Source organism: Leopardus geoffroyi, chromosome C3 (genome assembly GCF_018350155.1).
Source record: "Leopardus geoffroyi isolate Oge1 chromosome C3, O.geoffroyi_Oge1_pat1.0, whole genome shotgun sequence".
NCBI classification, from domain to species: domain Eukaryota; kingdom Metazoa; phylum Chordata; class Mammalia; order Carnivora; family Felidae; genus Leopardus; species Leopardus geoffroyi.
Genome location: NC_059338.1, coordinates 86,041,429 through 86,060,838, shown reverse-complemented (window position 1 = coordinate 86,060,838; position 19,410 = coordinate 86,041,429). Strand labels below are relative to the sequence as shown.

Genomic DNA, 19,410 nt, shown 5'->3' with positions numbered 1-19,410 from the left:
AAGTATACAACGGAATGTCAGGTAACCATGAATGACTGGAGTGCAATCTCAAGACAAGGTGGCCCGGGAAGAAGGAGGGGGTGCCAGTTTTCCCGCTCCCAGTGTTAACTTTTCTAAATCTAAAGCTGTCCACCTTTGGCCAAAGGTTTCGTCTTAGTCTTCTTTCTGGAACCTCCATAGGAAAAACTCTTTGAAACCCAAAGCAGCCCCTTCATATGCTAAAGGACTTTAAATTATCCTCTCTCTTGGGGTGACTGGGTGGCTCAGTTGGTTAAGCATCCGACGACTTGGCTCAAGTCATGATCTCACAGTTTGTGAGTTCAAGCCCCACATCAGGCTCTGTGCCGACAGCTCAGAGCCTGGAGCCTGCTTCAGATTCTGTGTCTCCTTCTTTCTCTGCCCCTCCCTTGCTCACACTCTGTCTCCTCTCTCTTTCAAAAAAAAAAATAAATAAAATGTTAAAAAAAGGTTTTTTAATTATCCTCTCTCAAGACAAGAGCTTGGCAGAGAATGCCATATTGTCTCGCAGCAAAATCTTATTTCTGAGGGTCAACAGCTAAGTATCATCCCAGTCTGTCTCTTTTTACAGTCCCTCAGGAACAAGTGACATTCCCCCAAGCAGGGGAATGGCTCAGGTGAACTGACACAAAAGGTAAAATGCACGTAAGCACGTCAATAATTTAGAAGGCATCACGCCTCACCATTACTAAGCTCCTACTGAGTGCCAGATGCAATGCTAGCTCTTTACAGGACCAAGCTAAATAAGATATGGTACCAATCCCTGTAGCCAAGTCTACACTGTGTGTTAACTAACTTGAATTAGAACAAAGAAACAAATAAACAAACAAACAGGGGCACCTGGGTGGCTCACTTGGTTAAGCATCCGACTTAGGCTCAGGTCATGATCTCAAGGCTCATGAGTTTGAGCCCCGCGTTGGGCTCTGTGCTGACAGCTCAGAGCCTCGGATTCTGTCTCTCTCTCTCTCTGTCTCTCAAATATAAATAAAAATTTTAAAAAACCCAAACAAAAACAACTAGAAATAAGATTAAATACATTCCGAAAACTGACAAACAAAACCAAGATATGATACTTTCCCTCAAAAACAGATCTAACAGAGTCAGCTATAATATGAAGGGCTGGGACTACATTGGTGTTTCTCTAGAGGATGCTACTAGCATTTGGGACAGGGCAATTTCTTAGTGTGCAGATCCTGCCATCCTACACTTTGTAGGGCATTGAGCACTTCTGTTCCTTGCTGTCCTAGTTTGCTAGGGCTTCTACAACTAAGTAGCACAGGCTGGGTGACTTAAACATCAGACGGTTATGTCTCACCATTCTGGAGGCTGGAAGCCCAAGACCAAGGTGTCACCAGGTCTGGTTTCTCCGGAGGCCTCTCTTCTGGGCTTGTGGATGGCTGTCTTTTTGCCGTGTCCTCACCACGGCCTTTTCTCTGTGCCTGCATATCCTCAGTATCTCCTCCTCTTCTCATCAGGAGATCAGTCCTATTGGATTAGTGTGACCAGTCCTATTGGATTACATTCGTGTGACCTCGTGTAACCTGAATTACCTCCTTAGGGGCCCGTAAAGCCCCTTAAAGGAAATATTTTTCCAAATTTCCAAATACAGTCACATTGTGGGGTTAGGACTTCAGCATATGAAATTTAGGAGGACACATTCAGGTCATAGTACTTGCCCACTAGCTACTGGTAGTTATTTTATTTATTTATTTCATTTATTTATTTTAATGTTTATTTATTTTGAGACAGCGAGAGAGAGACAGACAGAGCATGAGCGGGGGAGGGGCAGAGAGAGAGAGAGAGAGAAAGAGAGAGAGAGAGAGAGAGAGAGAGAATCTGAAACAGGCTCCAGGCTCTGAGCTGTCAGCACAGTGCCTGATGAGGGGCTTGAACTCATGAACCTCGAGATCATGACCTGAGCTGAAGTTGGATGCTTAACTGACTGAGCCACCCCAGCCCCCATTTACTGGTAGCATTAACCAATGAGAACCAAAGATAACCCAAAACTCCCACATATTCTCAAATGTGTCCTAGAACTCTCAGAGGACTTCCCATCCTACTGCTCTACAACATGGAGAATTTCCACATTTACTTGAAAGACTTACAAAGGACCGCTTGTCTGTCACTTTTGGCTATCATTTAAAAAAAATTTTTTTAACATTTATTTATTTTTGAGACACAGAGACAGAGCATGAGTGGGGGAGGAACAGAGAGAGAGGGAGACACAAGATCCAAAGCAGTCTCCGGGTTGTGAGCTGTCCGCACAGAGCCACACGTGGGACTTGAGCCCACGACCCGTGAGATCATGACCTGAGCTTAAGTCGGATGCTTAACCAAGTGAGCCACCCAGGTGCCCCTGTTTGTTTGTTTGTTTTAATTCAAGTTAGTTAACATACAGTGTAGTCTTGGCTACAGGGATTGGTACCATATCTTATTTAGCTTGGTCCTGTAAAGAGCTAGCATTGCATCTGGCACTCAGTAGGAGCTTAGTAATGGTGAGGCGTGATGCCTTCTAAATTATTGACGTGCTTACGTGCATTTTACCCTTTGTGTCAGTTCACCTGAGCCATTCCCCTGCTTGGGGGAATGTCACTTGTTCCTGAGGGACTGTAAAAAGAGACAGACTGGGATGATACTTAGCTGTTGACCCTCAGAAATAAGATTTTGCTGCGAGACAATATGGCATTCTCTGCCAAGCTCTTGTCTTGAGAGAGGATAATTTTAAAAAACTTTTTTAATGTTTTATTTTATTTTATTTTATTTTGAGAGAGAGAGTGAGTGTGAGCAGGAGGACAGCAGCAGGGAGGGACAGAGAGAGAGGGAGACATAGAATCTGAAGCAGGCTCCAGGCTCTGAGCCACCAGCACAGAGCCTGGTGCGGGATTCAAACCCACGAACGGTGAGATCATGATCGCAGCTGAAGTCGGACACTTAACCGACTGAGCCACCCTGTCACCCCTTGGCTATCATTTTTTGATGACAGGTAAGATGTTTCTCTGAGAGAGTGCCTTCTTAACTGACTCCAGTGGAAACCCAGAACATTACTTACGTTATTAGGTTAAGCTGGTGATGCCATCTCTCTTTCAGAGCGTGCTGGCCCAAAGCAATACGCCATCGGGTACAGGCAGGTGGACCCAAAGCTGTTATTTATATATTGCCTGCCTAGACTGAATACATTTTTCACAAATGAATATCATAAAAATCAATAACATTCTGTTCTGAGATCTAATGTAAAAAGGATTTAATGAGAAATTTAGAGGGAAGAAGAGTCTCAGGGAAGCTAACAGGTGAATTCTAGATAAAAGGAGAAAATAAAGCATGACCCTCCTGCCAAGCTGCAGGTATGATATTAAACACACTAACCAGGAAGACTTTTTGCATTTGATTTCCATATGAACACCAGCCCCACGTACTGAGTAGTTATAGTGCCAGGCACAGTAATGTGAACAGTCCGTATATGCTATCATTTCATTGAATATTGTTCCAAGGCGATTGAAATATGTAGATATTTCTGTAGCTCTTCATTCTTCCTCAACACCCTTACTGAACCTCAAATTTCCAAATGGTGTCCTCCTCTTCTAAATTCCTGTGTCATGTGAGACCAGTTTTGTAGGTTTTGACGGCTCTGTGACTCCAAGAACTATCCCCAAGAACTGGACTTCTCCTCTGTAGCCAGGAATGAGGCCTGCCTCGTCTTGGCTTTTGCCTTCCGGAGGAAGATTGGCTTTCAACAAGGTGGGTGCCAAGATGAGGACATTTGAAGACAACTAACCTTAGGGAAAATCTGTGGCCGAGGAGGAGAAGTGACCCTAAAATTCTAGAGAGTGATATTTGGCACTCAGGACAATATAGTCTCTCTTCCTCTTTGGTAATTAATTCCAAATGGTTCACATTAGAGAGAGAATCTATAATCCTCATAATCCTCTATTATGCCCAGGTTTATTCTTGTTAAACCTAATTGGTACAAATATCACTTTATGTTTGCACGAAGACCCTTTGAGATCATACAGGATTTGGTTGCTCTGCAGTCACTTATGTTTTGCAACAGTCTCACCAAACAGCTGCCTCTAGGGCCACCTGCTGACACACTTTAGAATCTTGAGCATTTAATGTGATGAAGGAAAGAGCCATCCTGATCTATTACGAGCGAGGCACAATCTGGCCTCTGCTCTGTTGATCCCCTAAACTTGCTTTAGCACCAGAATCCAATCATCCTGGATGTTTCTTTCCCCTCCCAACCTCCACACCCACTTTCCCGCCCACCTTCAGAAAAGATGTTGTAATCTCCTTGGTATCAGGCTCAACACAGGCAATCCTCTGTGTCGGTCATTGATGGCTCTTGGACATCTGATACTTTTGGTGCTCTGTGCCAGTCCATACTCTCTCCCTAAGCCAAGTTTCTACTCTGTTTGGCTCCATCCTGGAGGCATTGAGTCAGGTGCAAAGGTACATGGAACAGTGATGGTTGCAGTAACAATTCTCCATATATATATATGTATATTCTCCATATATATATATGTATATTCTCCATATATATATATGTATATTCTTTTTTTTTTTTTAATTTTTTTTTCAACGTTTATTTATTTTTGGGACAGAGAGAGACAGAGCATGAACGGGGGAGGGGCAGAGAGAGAGGGAGACACAGAATCAGAAACAGGCTCCAGGCTCTGAGCCATCAGCCCAGAGCCCGACGCGGGGCTCGAACTCACGGACCGCGAGATCGTGACCTGGCTGAAGTCGGACGCTTAACCGACTGCGCCACCCAGGCGCCCCTGTATATTCTTCATATATATATGTATATTCTCCATATATATATATGTGTGTGTGTGTGTGTGTATATATATATATATATATATATATATATATATATATATATATACACACACTTCCAGGCCAAGTAATGCAGGGGGAATTGGAAAGGGGGATGATGAAGAGAAGAAAAGGATCTGCTGAGATCATCGGAAAGCCCACCACTGAAAGCAATCAAAATAATCCTCCTAGAACGCTGGGGAAGATGGGTATCACTGTACCTCAGTATGTTACTGAGGCTTAGGGAAATTCAATTTCTTGGTAAAGGGTCACATCCTGTATGTGAGGCAAAGAATTTGCTGATTAGGCCATCACACTGTCCCTCACCACATAGCTTTGCACTACCTACCACTTAGCGATTCCACCATTTTAACCACCTTCTCTTTTGAAATGCAAATAACCTGCAAAGAATAAAACCTGACATTGGACAATTTAGTGCAAGCTGTTAGGATCACATCACCAGCTCAGTACTGTATTAGTCAGCTCAAGCAACGGAATACCGTAACAAAGTGCCATCGACTGGGTGGCTTAAACAACAGACATTTAGTTTCTCGTAGTTCTGGAGCCTGGAAGTTTGAGATCAGGGCACCAGAATGGTCGGCTTCTGGTGAGAGCTCTCTGCCTGGCTTGTGACAGCTGCTACTGTGTCCTCACATGGTGGAGAGAGTGAGAGAGAGTGAGATCTTTGTGTCTCCTCTTTCTTTTTTTAGAGGTGGGGAGGGGCAGAGAGAGAGAGAGAGAGAGAGAGAGAGAGAGAGAGAGAGAGAATCCCACGCAGGCTCTGTGCCCAGTGCAGAGCCCAATGCAGAGCTTGATCTCATAATCACGAGACTCTGTCCTGCGTCGAAATCAAGAGTCGGACGCTTAACTGACAGAGCCACCGAGGCGCCTCTGTTGTCTCTTCTTATAAGAGGGCCCCAGTCTCATGACCGCCTCTAAATGTAAATACCTCCCAAGGGCTCCGTTGCCGAATACCGTGACTTTGAAGGTTAGGGCTTCAACATACAAATTTTGAGGGGACACAATTCAGTAGACAGCAAGTACCAAGCCCCTCTCTCAGACACAGGAGGACTTGGGGCTGCTTAGTCTATTCCAGTACTGCCTGCTTCAGACATTTCTTAAGTGAATACTAAAGTCCTATGGTTTAAACAACTGTGAGTAAGGAGCACTGTAATGTGAGACAGTAAACACTCCCAGTTGCAACTGTTATTCTTATTGACACTGATGTCTGGAGACATCCATGGCTGGGGGAGGGCAGAAGCAGAAGCCCCTTCTAGTGCCCCAAGTCAGCCAGCAGGTGATGGGGGGGGGGGGGGTGAGCGGGCAATCTATCCCAACTCCTGTTCAGGGTGACTCTCTCAGGAAGTCAACAGCAGATGACATTAACTATTTGTTGAATAAATGAATGAAAGAGCAACGGAAACAAGGGAAATGGAAGGAGAAATCAAAGGACTTGATGGATTTTCCCAGCTTCACAATAGGATATATCCCCATCGCCTTCCAGGCCTTGTATCCCAGCAGTTTATTTAAGCCTTCAATACTCAAAGGCTCCTACTATGTGCTCTGTGCTCAGAATGTAAGAGTGAGACAGGATTCTGTCTCAGCTCACCTGCTGACCTGGGGGTTAGATATCTACCCAGCCTACTACAATAAGACAATATGGTGAGCAAATTCACTCATTTTTAAACTGGGTTAAAACGTCAGTGGGAAGCCATAAAACGGCAACATTGTGAGTACAAAGGAAAAAAAAAAAAAGCCGAAGAACTATTTTGGGATGGAAGTGGTAGAATTGAGAGGTTAGTTGATAGTGTAAGGACTTCAAGAAGGCAGGAAGGAAAGTGAGTAGCAGTAAAGGGCTCGCTTTAAATGTGAAGGACGAATCCACTGTTGTTAACAGGAGGGAAGAAAGAGTGGCCTGGGGCGCAGATATAAGTAGATGTGTAGGCTTGAATGGGGGAGATGCAGGGACTGCCTTCCATTTTCTCTGTAACGGAATACTAGGGTCTAGATGCTTCTCCGAGGGTTATTAAGAGCGGTGCCTTGTAAACTAATTGTCTTATATGTGGGTGGATGCCCCAGCTGTCCAAGTGTTTCACAGGTGGCTATATGTATATATATCCCTGTGCAAACAAAAACAACAGGAGCTTAATAAATGCTCCATTCATTTTTCTTCTGATGATGATAAACCCAATGATGCCCTGAAGGGAAAGAATTCGTTCCGATGGGACCCCCTATTATAAGGCGCCTGCCAAGTGTGAGGTTTGAGAATCGAGCAAACAAAGGACAGCTTGAGGGAAGGAAATCCACCAGCACGCCCCTTCTGGGCCGGGACCTTAAGCGTTAAGAACAACGAGAGCTGGTCATCCCTAGTTCCTAGAGAGGCTCCCGCAAAGCCGGCCGGGGGGAGGGGGGAGGGGGCTAGGGTAACTTCCTGTTTCTGTCTTCCGGGCTCGAGAGTTTAGGACCCTGGGTTGGTGGGGTCAGGAGGAGCTGGGGGCAACTTGCTTCGGGACAGCTGGGCCTGCTGGGGTGCTGGGCGCCTTGTGTGTGGCCCCCAGAACAGTGAGTTCCTCCCCGGGGGTAGGGAGCCGAGGGCTGCGGGCAGGAGGAGTGGCCACTGCAGCACCCAGGCTGCAGTGTACGCCCGGAGAGGGATCCCGCGGCTGCGAGGGGCCGAGGCCCAGCGTCTCCCCGCCGCACCGGCCACCGCGCCGCCCTCGCCTCCCTCGCCTGCCGGGTCCCTTAAAGGAGCTTGTTGATCTGGCCTCCTGGAACTTCATCCCACAGTGCACCCAGCGTCTGCCCCTTGCCAACGGTTCTTAAAGCTAAGCTGCAGGCAGTGCGTTTTCTTTGGAAGATTTTCTAATCTAAAGCATGGCCCCATCCTAAGCCCCTCTGCTTCTAGGACAGTGCAAACAGCCCTTCTCTGTGGCGTGACATCTAAGGGACAGCCTTGTAATACCATTTCTGGCCTGTAGACCGTTTGCTTAACCGACTGAGCCACCCAGGTGCCCTTCCCTGTGTACCATTTGCTACCGTTTTGCTGAGCCAGTGTTGGGGGCCCCTACTACCAGAGTTAAGAGTTTCTTAGCAGGGAAAATGGTGCACGGGTTTCTGTTCCCCAGCCTCTTACTTCGTTTGTAAAGACCTTGGTGGAAATCTGTAACTCAGACAGCAAAACATACTACTCCATTTGAACAATTTTTCCTTTTAGGTGTATGGGGTGCCCCCCTCCCCTACTCAAACGCTAGGGCTATTTGTAATTCAGACTAGTTTCACCTCTTCCTGTAACAAATCCCTGGTTGCTGAGGACGCTTAGAGAATGCTCCTCTGTTTGGTATCCTGTCTAGAGATATAAATCTAAAAAAAAAAAAAAAACAAACACCGTGTTTTCCAAAATAAAGGTCCTCTTTGAGATTGTGGTTTGGGATCACACCTAGCTCTGCTTCCTGCTCTAGTTTTATTGTAATAGGTAAACGCGTGTGAACTTGTCCAAACAGGCTTGGGGCTGAATCCTACTCTACCACACTTACTCGTTGTGTGACCTTGGGAAAGTCTCTTAATGTCTTTTTTGTTCACCTATAATAACATGCTGGTAATTGTTCATACACCTCCAAGGGCTATTGTGGAAATTCCATGAGAAATATTGTGTGTAAAGTATTTAGCTCGGTGCCTGGCACATAATAGACAGTGGCAAGGTGAAAATTAATACCATTTTTTTGTTTTCCGTATGTGTGCCTTTGTGCATCCCGATTCTAGGCTCTTGTTTTTCCTGAATTGTGCTGTTGTTTATATCCTGAAATGGGTTCCAAGCCCATCTAAACCTGTCTTCCAGTGATAGATCACATTTTCCCGTCTCTTAAAGTAGGTCAGGAATTGTAGTTGGCTCCAGGAGATAAAGTTTAGGCTAAAAGGGATATTGCGATTGTGATAGACTGAGAAAGTGAGTCACGGAAGAATTCATTAGCTTCCCTTTTATATTTAGGGGTAATTGGCTATAATTTTTCTAGCCCTCCTTTGTCCCAACTTATTTGATTTTATTTATTTATTTTTACTGGTTATAGAAATTCATTCTTTTGAAATTGAACTTCAAAGGTTTGATCCTTCTGTCAAGGGCCAGCGTCTTTCTAAACAGAGTACTTTCTCTTTAACTGCTCCTTATACCTGCATATTGATTTTTTGAAGTCTTGTTACCTTTTCCAAAAAAAACTACTTTGTGTTTTCAATTAAAAGTGTTTCTAAACCCTGAGTGGACAATGAGTATTAGTATTCATTCTAGTTTTGAAGCTTGATGCTCGGACTTAGACTTTAATGTGATTTAACTTTTTTTTTTTTTTTTATTTCCTCGGAAAAAGTAAATTGGGTTAACCCTTAATTCTAAACACTTGCATCTGAGGTGACATTTTTCTAAAAGGACTTCTAAAGACCATGTTGTTTTTTTTCAGTCTGGTCCACAGAACAGTCTGCCACCACAATTGGTATATTGCAATGGTTGGGAAGCAAGGAAGAAGAATACGTTACAGGAAAGGCCTGCAAACATAACCTGTTTCCCTTCCACAGGATTTTTGACCCCTAACTTGGCTGTGCCCACCACTGATGGAGCAAGAGCAAAAACTGTTGGTCTCAGATTCTAGTGGCTTCACGGAGAGGGAGAGTTTGAAAAGCCCTTTTCCAGGTGAGGGATTGAGAAGATTATCCGAATCCACTGGAAATTCAGAGAAGTTGTGCCATAGAGTGTGTAGAAAGAACAGGGCATTTGCATGGGACAGACTTTAGTTTGATTCCTGTTCTGTTGCTTACAAGCTATGTTAACCTTTACAGCCTCTCTTTTCTCATCTTGAAGAAAAATGCATAATATCTTGTCTCATGGTTTCTTGGGATTAATGAGATACTATATGGCACACGATTGTTCTTAATAAATAGCAGGTACCATTGTTATTTCTGTATTTTCTCAGATTTTAACTAAAGTATTGTTTTCACCTTAGAATGTGTCCTATTCAGTTTCTCCCCTATTCAGATCCCCTTTTTTCTTGTAAGTCTTCCAGAAAGAAGCTTAATGAGGTGTTTTTTTTTTTTAAGATGAATATCCCCCTTGGCAATTACTGACAACTATTTAAATACTTCATTAGTGCTGTTACTGAGCACAGAAAATTCACCTGCTTCTAATGAGCACTTAAGTAAAACTAGCTTTAAAAACTTTTTTTTTAATGTAAAAGAATTTATGAGATTTTACTTTGTTATTCTCTCTCTTCCATTGCATTTCAGAATTTCCTTCCTCTGGTAGAGATTAGGGAATATGTTTAGAATATTTGTTTGTTCTTACAGGAGATGCAAGTAAGAATCATTTGGAAACTGTACAACACAATAACTCCAAGGCGGATAAAGAGAGCGCCTCAAAACGGTCTAAGAGAGATGGACCACAAAATTGTAAGCATGAGGATATAGAAGAAAGTCCATTGATGTGGTCCCAAGGCAATGAGATCTGGTGCAGTGATTCCTATGAGAAGGATGGCAAGTCGGAGAATCAGGGAAATTCTGCAGGAGAAGAAGAAGAAAAACCCAGTCACTGGGGATGGGCTCCCGGGGAACGCCGCAGTGCCTCTGTCCAGCAGAATTCGACCTCCAGGGACAAACCCTACAAGTGTGCTGAATGTTGGAAAAGCTTCAATAACAGCTCTCATTTGCGTATTCACCAGAGGACCCACTCAGGAGAAAAACCTTATAAATGCTCTGAGTGTGGGAAATGCTTCAGTAACAGCTCTCACCTGATTCAGCACCTGAGAACACACACAGGAGAGAAGCCCTACCAGTGTGGCAAGTGTGGGAAAAGCTTCAGCAATACCTCCCATCTAATCATTCACGAGAGGACTCACACGGGAGAGAAACCCTATAAATGTCCCGAGTGTGGGAAGAGCTTTAGTAGCAGCTCCCACCTTATTCAGCACCACAGGTCGCATACCGGCGAGAAGCCCTACGAATGTCCCGTGTGTGGGAAATGCTTCAGCCACAGCTATGTCCTCATAGAACATCAGAGGATTCACACGGGAGAAAAACCTTATATGTGTCCTGACTGTGGAAAGAGTTTTAGTCAGAGTTCTAGCCTGATTCGCCACCAGCGGACACACACGGGAGAGAAGCCCTACAAATGTCTCGAGTGCGGGAAAAGCTTTGGTTGTAATTCGACTCTCATAAAGCACCAGAGGATTCACACAGGAGAAAAACCGTATCAGTGTACAGAATGCGGCAAGAGCTTCAGTCGAAGTTCGAACCTAATCGCACACCGGAAAACACACGCAGGAGAGAAGCCCTGTGAAAGTCCCGAATATGAAGAAAGTTTGAGTCGGAACTGCAGTGCGATAGAAGAGTGTGGACTCCAGCCTGGGGAGAAACCCTACAAGTGTTGTGAGTGCGGAAAGCGTTTCGGTCTCAGCTCCCATCTCATTAGACACCAGAGAACACACACAGGAGAGAAGCCGTACAGGTGTTCGGAGTGTTGGAAAACTTTCAGTCAGAGTTCCACCCTGGTGATTCACCAGAGGACGCACACGGGAGAGAGACCTTATAAGTGTCCCGACTGTGGCGAAGGCTTCAGCCAGAGCTTTAATCTCATCAGGCACCGGAGGACTCACGTGGGCGAGAAACCTTACAAATGCACCGACTGTGACAAGTGCTTCAGCAGAAGTGCCTATCTCACTCAGCATCGGAAGATGCACCTAGAAAAGTCTTTCGAGTCTCCTGAAGTCAATGATTTTCCTCCTGGGTGGACTTGGAAAAACTGTCCAGGGGAAATGACGCTCATCTCTTCCTTTTCAGTCCCACGTCCATCTTCCTCTTGAGTCCCAAAGCCCGTTTATTATTACTATTATTATTATTATTATTATTATTTCTTTTCTTGCTGGATCATTACAATTAAGGTGTTGCTACAGAGTTTTTTTGGTTTGTTTGCCATAATATCTGGAAAAAGTCAAGCTCCCAGGTTGGAGGATGGGAAGGCCCTGATCACCAGCTCATTGTATCTGCCCAGTGGGAGATGCTTCCAACGATGGAGAAGAAATGTTTTTTGATTTAAGGTAAGATTGGAATAGCTTCAAAAGAAAACATAAAGAGAAATTCCGGGAATAAGGACACCTGAGAGCTTGAAGCCAAGCTAGCCCTTGAATTTCCCTATTTCCTCTTGCCTGAGTGGGTGGCAGTAATTCATTATTGGCCTCAGGGAGTTATCCACAGAAAGATTCGTTTTGAACAAATAATGTGATTCTCTGGCTGTTTTGGTGGGTCTTAAGAAAAGACTCAGTTTTCTAAACACATTTTTATTTGCTGAAAATGAACTTTCATAGTATTTAGAACTACACCGGCTAATCCCCTAGCCACTAGTCACCTGTGGCTATTTAAATAAATTTGTAGTAAGATTAAATGACATGTAAAATCTGGTTCCTTAGTGGCACTAACGTGCCAAGCACTCAGTAGCCACATGTGACTGGTGGCTGCTGTATTGAATATCATATAGAATTTGTTCTTTCAAGATTATCATTCTTCACAGACTCATGAAGATTTCCTATGAGACTGTAGGAAATGTGCTATGAGGTTTCTGCTCCAAAGGAATTGCAACATAGACTAGAAATGGGATAGAGTTTTTAAGGCACTCCGTCTAGAGATTGGCCATTCTAATGCTTGTATGTCTTCTGTTCAACCTTCTTGGTAACCCAGTGATACGATCCTGTTGTCTTGGCCAAAACCAGATTAAGAGGTAGAATTCTTGAATTTTGTTAATAAACTTTGGGCAAATAGGGACACCTGGGTGGCTGTGTTGGTTAAGCATCCAACGCTTGGTTTTGGCTCAGGTCATGATCTCACAGTTTGGTGAGTTCGAGCCCCACACTGAGCTCTGCGCTTACCGTGTGGAGCCTGCTTGGAATTCTCTCTCTCTCCCTCTCTCTGTGCCCCCATCCCCACTTGTGATGTCTCTGTCTCTTGCAGAAATAATGAACTTTAAACAAAAATGAAAAAAGATTTTTGACAAATAGTCTTTTCCCTTCAGTTTTCTCATTATGTAATTCCTGGTTAGATCAGAAACTGGGTTCTTTTTCTAATATTTAACCCCCTGAATCTGAGCCAATGTGCAGGGACAGTGTGCCATTGGAGACCGAGATTCCTTACTTCCAGTCTTGACAGTTTTCTTTTGCCTCTTGACTTATGGGATGTATGGATCCTCCCTGTTCGCCTGTCCAATGGAAATGATGTTTTGTAAAGTAATAAGTTATTTTTTATGCTCCTAACCCCTATTTTTTTTTTTTTTTTTTTTTTTTTTTTTACTGCCAGTTCAAGGAGTAGAAAGTCAGGACTCCTAAGTTGGTCAGGATTTCTGGTCTCATTTTTAGATTGAAAATATATTTTATGAAGACTGTCTATAGAGATACAAATTAGGAATGTGGAGCCACAAGAGGCCAGTTAGAGCTGCTGCAAATGCAGAAGGCTGTAGCTGGTAGGTAACGGAATTGCATGGGGATTCTTTCTTCTTTCATGATTGTGGTAGTATGCCTGATACTGGGGAGTCCATTAAGTCTTTTCGCGTTGTTACAAGATTAAAAAATAAAGCAAAAGTTAACAAAAGACTTAAGAAGCATTTGGGGTGATTTTTCTGCTTTCAAGAAGGGGGAGAACATTAAGTATCATTGGCTTTTATATGATCCTCACCTAAGCATCTTTTCACCTTTGTGTGTTAGGTAGTATTGTCCAAATTGTCTTAAACTCTAATACCTGAGGGCAAGTGTTTACAGCATTTTACCACAGACAACTAAAAGTTTGATTAACGTTTGAGAATTAAATTTGGGCATTTGCTGTTGAGGCCGAAATTCAGTTGCAAGGCAGTAGCTGTTGGAGTGGTACCCAGTCATCCATTACATTGTGTGTGGCCAGTAACCACTCCTAACCTGCATCCTCATCTGTAAAGCAGAGGTCATGCCTGCCTTGCAGGGTTTCTGTAAGGATTAAGTAAATGTTTGCAAAGCAGCTAGCACAGTGCTTAAAATATTAACAAGGTCTAAATACATGGGAATTAGTTATTAATTGAAATAAATAGAAAAATGTCCACACATTTTCAGAAGTAGCAATGTAAGCTGTACCTATCCTACTTGTGAATTCTTTTTTTTTTAAATTTTTTTTCAACGTTTATTTATTTTTGGGACAGAGAGAGAGCATGAACGGGGGAGGGGCAGAGAGAGAGGGAGACACAGAATCGGAAACAGGCTCCAGGCTCTGAGCCATCAGCCCAGAGCCTGACGCGGGGCTCGAACTCACGGACCGCGAGATCGTGACCTGGCTGAAGTCGGACGCTTAAGCGACTGCGCCACCCAGGCGCCCCTACTACTTGTGAATTCTTAATGACCAACCTCAGGAACCCTGACGAATAAGGTTTTGTAAAAGCACAAGACTGTAGAGTGTTTAATTTTTGCAGACTTTTGAAGAACGCTTTTATGTGATTCGACTTACTGAATATTTTTGTTGTTCTTGAAACAAAGGATTCAGCGTAAGTCAGGAAAGAACAGTATAGCAAGTTCAATGTAAGTTAATTTGTGTCTGAAGACATTAACAGGTACAGTTTATGTCCTATTAGCATCATTGACTCTGTTTTATGAGTGCCCACAATTACATAAAACCTATTTCACAAACCTCAGTGTCTATAGAAACATAGATGTTCACATTTTAGATGAATTAAGATGGGGTTTACTCCATGAAGAAAACAATTTAGCAAGAATCCTTATCTCTTTTGATTGAAAACTAGGAACACAGAGGAGAGATTTGTTACTTATGAGAACATAATAGTAAATTTAATCATATTTGATGCCTGTATCTCAATTCATTAATCAGCAAATGGGTTTATTATTTAGCTCCCCAAGAAATAAATATTCTGTATTCCTTATTTGTTTTGCCAGCAAAAAGAATTCTGCACCTGATTAAATAAAGCATCCTTATTTAAGTGATTTGTTTCATAGTTCCTTTTTAACTAAAGAGAAGACTCTTCTATTCATTTTCCTACTCAGAGAAAGGGCTTATATTTTTTTCCCTACAGTGGAATGGGGAAATCCATGTCAACACATAGGCTCACAAGTGTCGTGGGGAATTCAGTCCCTAGCTGCTGTAGAGTCTGCCAGAAGGCATACAAGCAGTAAGTGTCTTACCATAGTGCCTGAGCTGAAGGTTTGCTCCCATCATTCCGGGCCATCCAAGCTGGATCTACCAAATGAGCCTTGTCCTTAGTGCTCTACATGTTTTCTCATTGATGGTGAGAGGTAGTGGAATATGGCTTGTGACAGTTGCCCCTCATGCACTGGTCCAATATCTTCCATCTCTGCCAGTCTCTCACTTTCTGAAATCATGGTCATGACAAAACCGTCATTGCTTCTTTATTCTGTATTTGAGTTTATGTAATTCCTTTCGAGCGGTATGATCGTTCACTCAGCAAAAATTTGCCTGATGCCCAATATGTGTGCAGCAGGAGTTGAAATGACAGCGGGAGGGGCAAACGTATGGATAGACTGATAGGAAAATGTGCAGCTTTTCAGGTGACTACTTTCTCCTTGCCAACTCTTGAACTACAACTTACGCTGAACCCTCCATCTTCAAATCTAATAATTTGATAATCGAAGGAGCTAGAAATAACTATATAGTAAAATGGGCTAGGTTTGCTCTGTGAAAGCACAAGTGCTTTGTACATAGTGGCGCTCAGTAGTTCTGAGTGGGTATCATATGCTTATATGTTTTCTGTTAATGGCCAGGAATATGCCCTTCCAGGATATGCCTTCCCATTAGACTGTCCACTCCCTGAGTGCAGAGAACAGATTTCATTTCTGTAATCCCAGTGCCCGACACAAAGCCTGGCATGTGAAGTGTTTAGTGGTTTTGGATGAAAGGCATTCGCCAGTGGTGAAGTTTACTGGAATAGGCTGTACAGTCTCAGCGTGCCCCAGGTCCCTTTGACATCATTACTTGTCCAGTCCACGGAGTCTGGGCTAGCTCGCAAGTGAAAGTGACAGGCCTGGGAAGCTGGGTCTATCCTTCACGCTAACCCCTAGAGGACCCTCAATTGTTCAGAAGGCTATGGAGGGAAGACCTGGGCTTTTAAATTCACACTGTCCAGGACAGGTTCAGAGTCTGTTTCACATTCATGTTTCAATCACTTTGTACTCTGTTCTTCGCTTGTAAGATTTAGTAAGCAGTGAGTGAGGTGAGGTGCCTGGCATATTCTAGGTGTTAAGAAAATACTGTCGTTCTTCCCTGCCCACCCTCATTTTCTCATAATTTTGCTAAGGATAGGCAAATGCACAGAAATTAATCACTGCTTGAATTGGTTATTTCTAGGTTTCTAAAATAAAGATATTAATAACATTTAGCTCATGGGTTTGTGGGGAGGATCAGTGAGATACTGTATGCAATGTGCTTATTAGCATTGCCAATACCTCAGTGTTAGCTGATTTGTGATAAAGTGGCTGTATACAACCGTGGGTCTTTGAATCATCTTTGAAGGTAGCCCCAGAGACATGGTGTCCCCTGGGGCCACAAAAATGGTGCAGTCCTTTTGTTGTCTACCCCATGGACACGAAGGGGCATGACTACACACTAGGAGTGTGTAGCAAGCTGAGTGTGTAGGCTAGTAATGTAGCACATCATTTTATGGCAGCTCTGTGGGCAACTACTGCCTTTTCTATTTAAAAATTGCCTTTCCTTTCATTCCCCATCTCTTTTATTTCATTTTTATTCTCTTTTACTTCTCTTTGGCCCTAACCTCTTCTGCCTTGTCCTTGCATATTCTTTTTTTCGCGCCACATGTTGATTTATTTTTGAGAGAGAGAGAGTGCAATTGGGGGAGGGACAGAGAGAGGGTGGCAGGATTCCAAGTAGGCGCTGACAGCTGAGAGCCTGGTGCAGGGCTTGAACCCACAAACTCTGAGATCATGACCTGAGCTGAAGTCGGACGCTTAGCCGACTGAGCCACCCAGACGTCCCTTTCCTTACACATTGTAACCCAAACTTAGGCTTTTTCTACCCTTTATTTCGTTTCCCTTTCTTCCCTCTCCTCTCTTCCCCTCCCAGTGAAGTAGGAATGAGGTCAAAGCTAAAGATGGTCCAAACACTTGGTTATAAAGATCCAGATGGAAACATGATGCTTGGCAATCATGACTTCATGGGATGTAGCCACTTACAAGCAGAGGTAGCTTGAAAGTGCTAAGTTGGTGAGGTTTGTGATCTAACATTGCATGGCTGGTAAAATCAGTAGATATCCTAGGATCTGACACTGGGAGGGATGATGTGTAAGCTTTGGTTGAAAAAGGATCATGATTAATTTTGAGTCCTGTTAAGTCATGTGGATAAATAGTCAGATTAAAGAAAATACTAGTTGATTAGACTGACAAACACAGGTGTAAGATTTCCCCCTTAAAATAATAGCTTACTCTCTAATTATTAAAGTAATACTTATTGCTGATTGTAAAATATACAGAGAAGTATAAAGTAGGAAATGATGTAAAAGTGTGAAGACCAAAAGAAAAATGGCCCGTAATCATTTTTTCCAGAGATCACTCACCATAAAAGTTCTGAGATCTGTCCCAATAACTTGTTTTCTAAGCATATATCTGAATAAATGTTAAAAAAAATTGGATCATGTGGGGAGTGTGTGTGTGTGTGTGTGTGTGTGTGTATGTATGTATAGTATTGTGTCTTGATTTCCTAATCTTATTGTCAGTTTACTTGTTTTAATGATTATGATGTTTTTAATGACTTCATAAAAATAGACTGAATAATTATTAACAATAACAATTCAGTTCTGAATTGTTGGATGTTGGTGGATGTTTATAGTATTTCTAGCTGTTTGCTATTAAAAAGAACACTGTTGTGAACAAGGTTTTTTTGGTTGTTGTTTTGGTATTGTAGTTATGATTGTTTTGCTTTTTGTTGGTACACAAATTTTACTTTACATCTCAAATTATTTCCTTAGAGTGAATTCCTAGCAGTGACATTATTGAGTCAAAGGACATAGAAGTTTTTATTTTTATTATTTATTTATTTTTGAGAGAGGGAGAGAGAGAGAGAGAGAGAGAGAGAGTTGAGCTGAGCCTTGGAAGGGCAGAGAGAGAGGGAGACACTGAATCTGAAGCAGGCTCCCAGGCTCCAAGCTGTCAGCACAGAGCCCAACGTAGGGCTCGAACTCATGAACTGCAAGATCATGACTTGAGCTGAAGTTGGACGCTTAACTGCCATAAAAGTTTTTAAAGGCATATTACTAATCCCTTTCCAGAACTATCTATCAATTTCAATTGCGCAGTGAAATAATTTTGTTAAACACCTTTTGGGGGGGGGGGAGGAAACCATGTAATTCAGTTCAAGGCCAGTATATTTAAATGTTGGAAACCTCTTTTAAGGTAGTTTGTTTTCCTTTTTCTTTTTTCTTTTCTTTCTTTTTTTTTTTTTAAACCCCTCTTTGCCTCTCTTGGGTTCGGATCAGTTGAGAGTCACTTTGGGATGAGTGATTCTAAGAACTGTTTGGATTTTTCCTCGCGCGGCCTCAGGCCTGATTCCAGTAGAGGGCGCTGGAAGCTGCTCGGAGACCCAGGGATGTGGCCTGAGGCCCAGAGCCTGGGAGAACCCAGAGGAAAACTGGTTGATGAACCGGCTGGCTACTTAGCTCAGTGTCTCCTGTCACCTGGTTCAGACAATGAAGTGCACCCCAAATCTAGGAGACGAAGGTAAATTCAGGTTTGGTAAATGGAGAAGTATCTTTGTGTTTGTAAAATTGATGCTGAGGAAAAAACACATTGGAAACTTAGGAAGATACCAAGTTATACTGCTCAGAAGACTAGAATCCTCATCTTTCCCATCCTGCTGTCATCACTAATTCAGTGAAAAACTTGTCAGCTGCAAGGATTGATGTTTTACTAAGGGAAAAAAACAGCCATACTGCGGGGGTTGGGGGATGTAAGGTGTGGTCATTGCCATTACCAGAGGTTATACCTGGTTACTCCTAATTCTTCAGACCTCAGCTTAAACGTAACCTCCTCTGGTAGGCACTCCTTGACCCCTAGGCCAGTTTATAACTTGCTACCCTCCAGTGCCACATGTACTTGCTCGTTTTTGGACACGTATCACATCCTTAATTACCTGTATGCTGCTGTCTTCTCTGTTAAACTCCGAACCCCCAAATGACAAGTACTATGTCTGTTCAGTGCTTTACTCTCAACACCAAGCACAGTGCCTGACACAAAGTAGACACTTGATCCCCATGTATTACATTGAATTACATTGATGTATACTCCTTTTAAGTTTATTTTGAGAGAGAAAGAGTGCAAGCAGGGGAAGGGCAGAAAGAGTGAGAGAGAGAGAATCCCAAGCAGGCTCTTCATTGTCAGCACAGAGCCCTACATGGGGCTTGATCTCGTGAACATGAGGTCATGATCATGAGATCAAGAGTCAGACGCTTAACCAGTTGAGCCACCCAGATGCTCAGAATATTGATGTATATTCTTAATCATGGCTTTATGAGCAGTACTGAAGAATAAAAAGAAAATGAAAAAAAACAAAGTTCCAAAT

General features: G+C 43.0%; 1 protein-coding gene across 5 annotated transcripts; it reads left to right on the top strand.

Moving 5' to 3' along the window:
• The first annotated feature begins 3,622 nt into the window (after nt 1-3,622).
• Nucleotides 3,623-19,192, top strand: ZNF572 (zinc finger protein 572). Of its 5 annotated transcripts, XR_006706224.1 has the most exons (4): nt 7,286-8,302; nt 9,391-9,505; nt 10,156-11,900; nt 18,329-19,192. XR_006706224.1 is itself a non-coding variant. In XM_045453707.1 (3 exons), exons 2-3 carry the CDS (start codon nt 9,427-9,429, stop codon nt 11,664-11,666), a joined length of 1,590 nt encoding a protein of 529 aa, XP_045309663.1. In that variant the 5' UTR covers nt 3,623-3,753; nt 9,391-9,426; the 3' UTR covers nt 11,667-11,923. The 5 variants fall into 5 exon arrangements, 4 of the variants coding, with proteins under 4 accessions (XP_045309663.1, XP_045309660.1, XP_045309659.1 ...); XM_045453707.1 differs by lacking the exons at nt 7,286-8,302; nt 18,329-19,192 and adding an exon at nt 3,623-3,753 and having other exon boundaries at nt 10,156-11,923; XM_045453704.1 differs by lacking the exon at nt 18,329-19,192 and having other exon boundaries at nt 7,284-8,302; nt 10,156-11,923.
• Nucleotides 19,193-19,410: the final 218 nt, after the last annotated feature.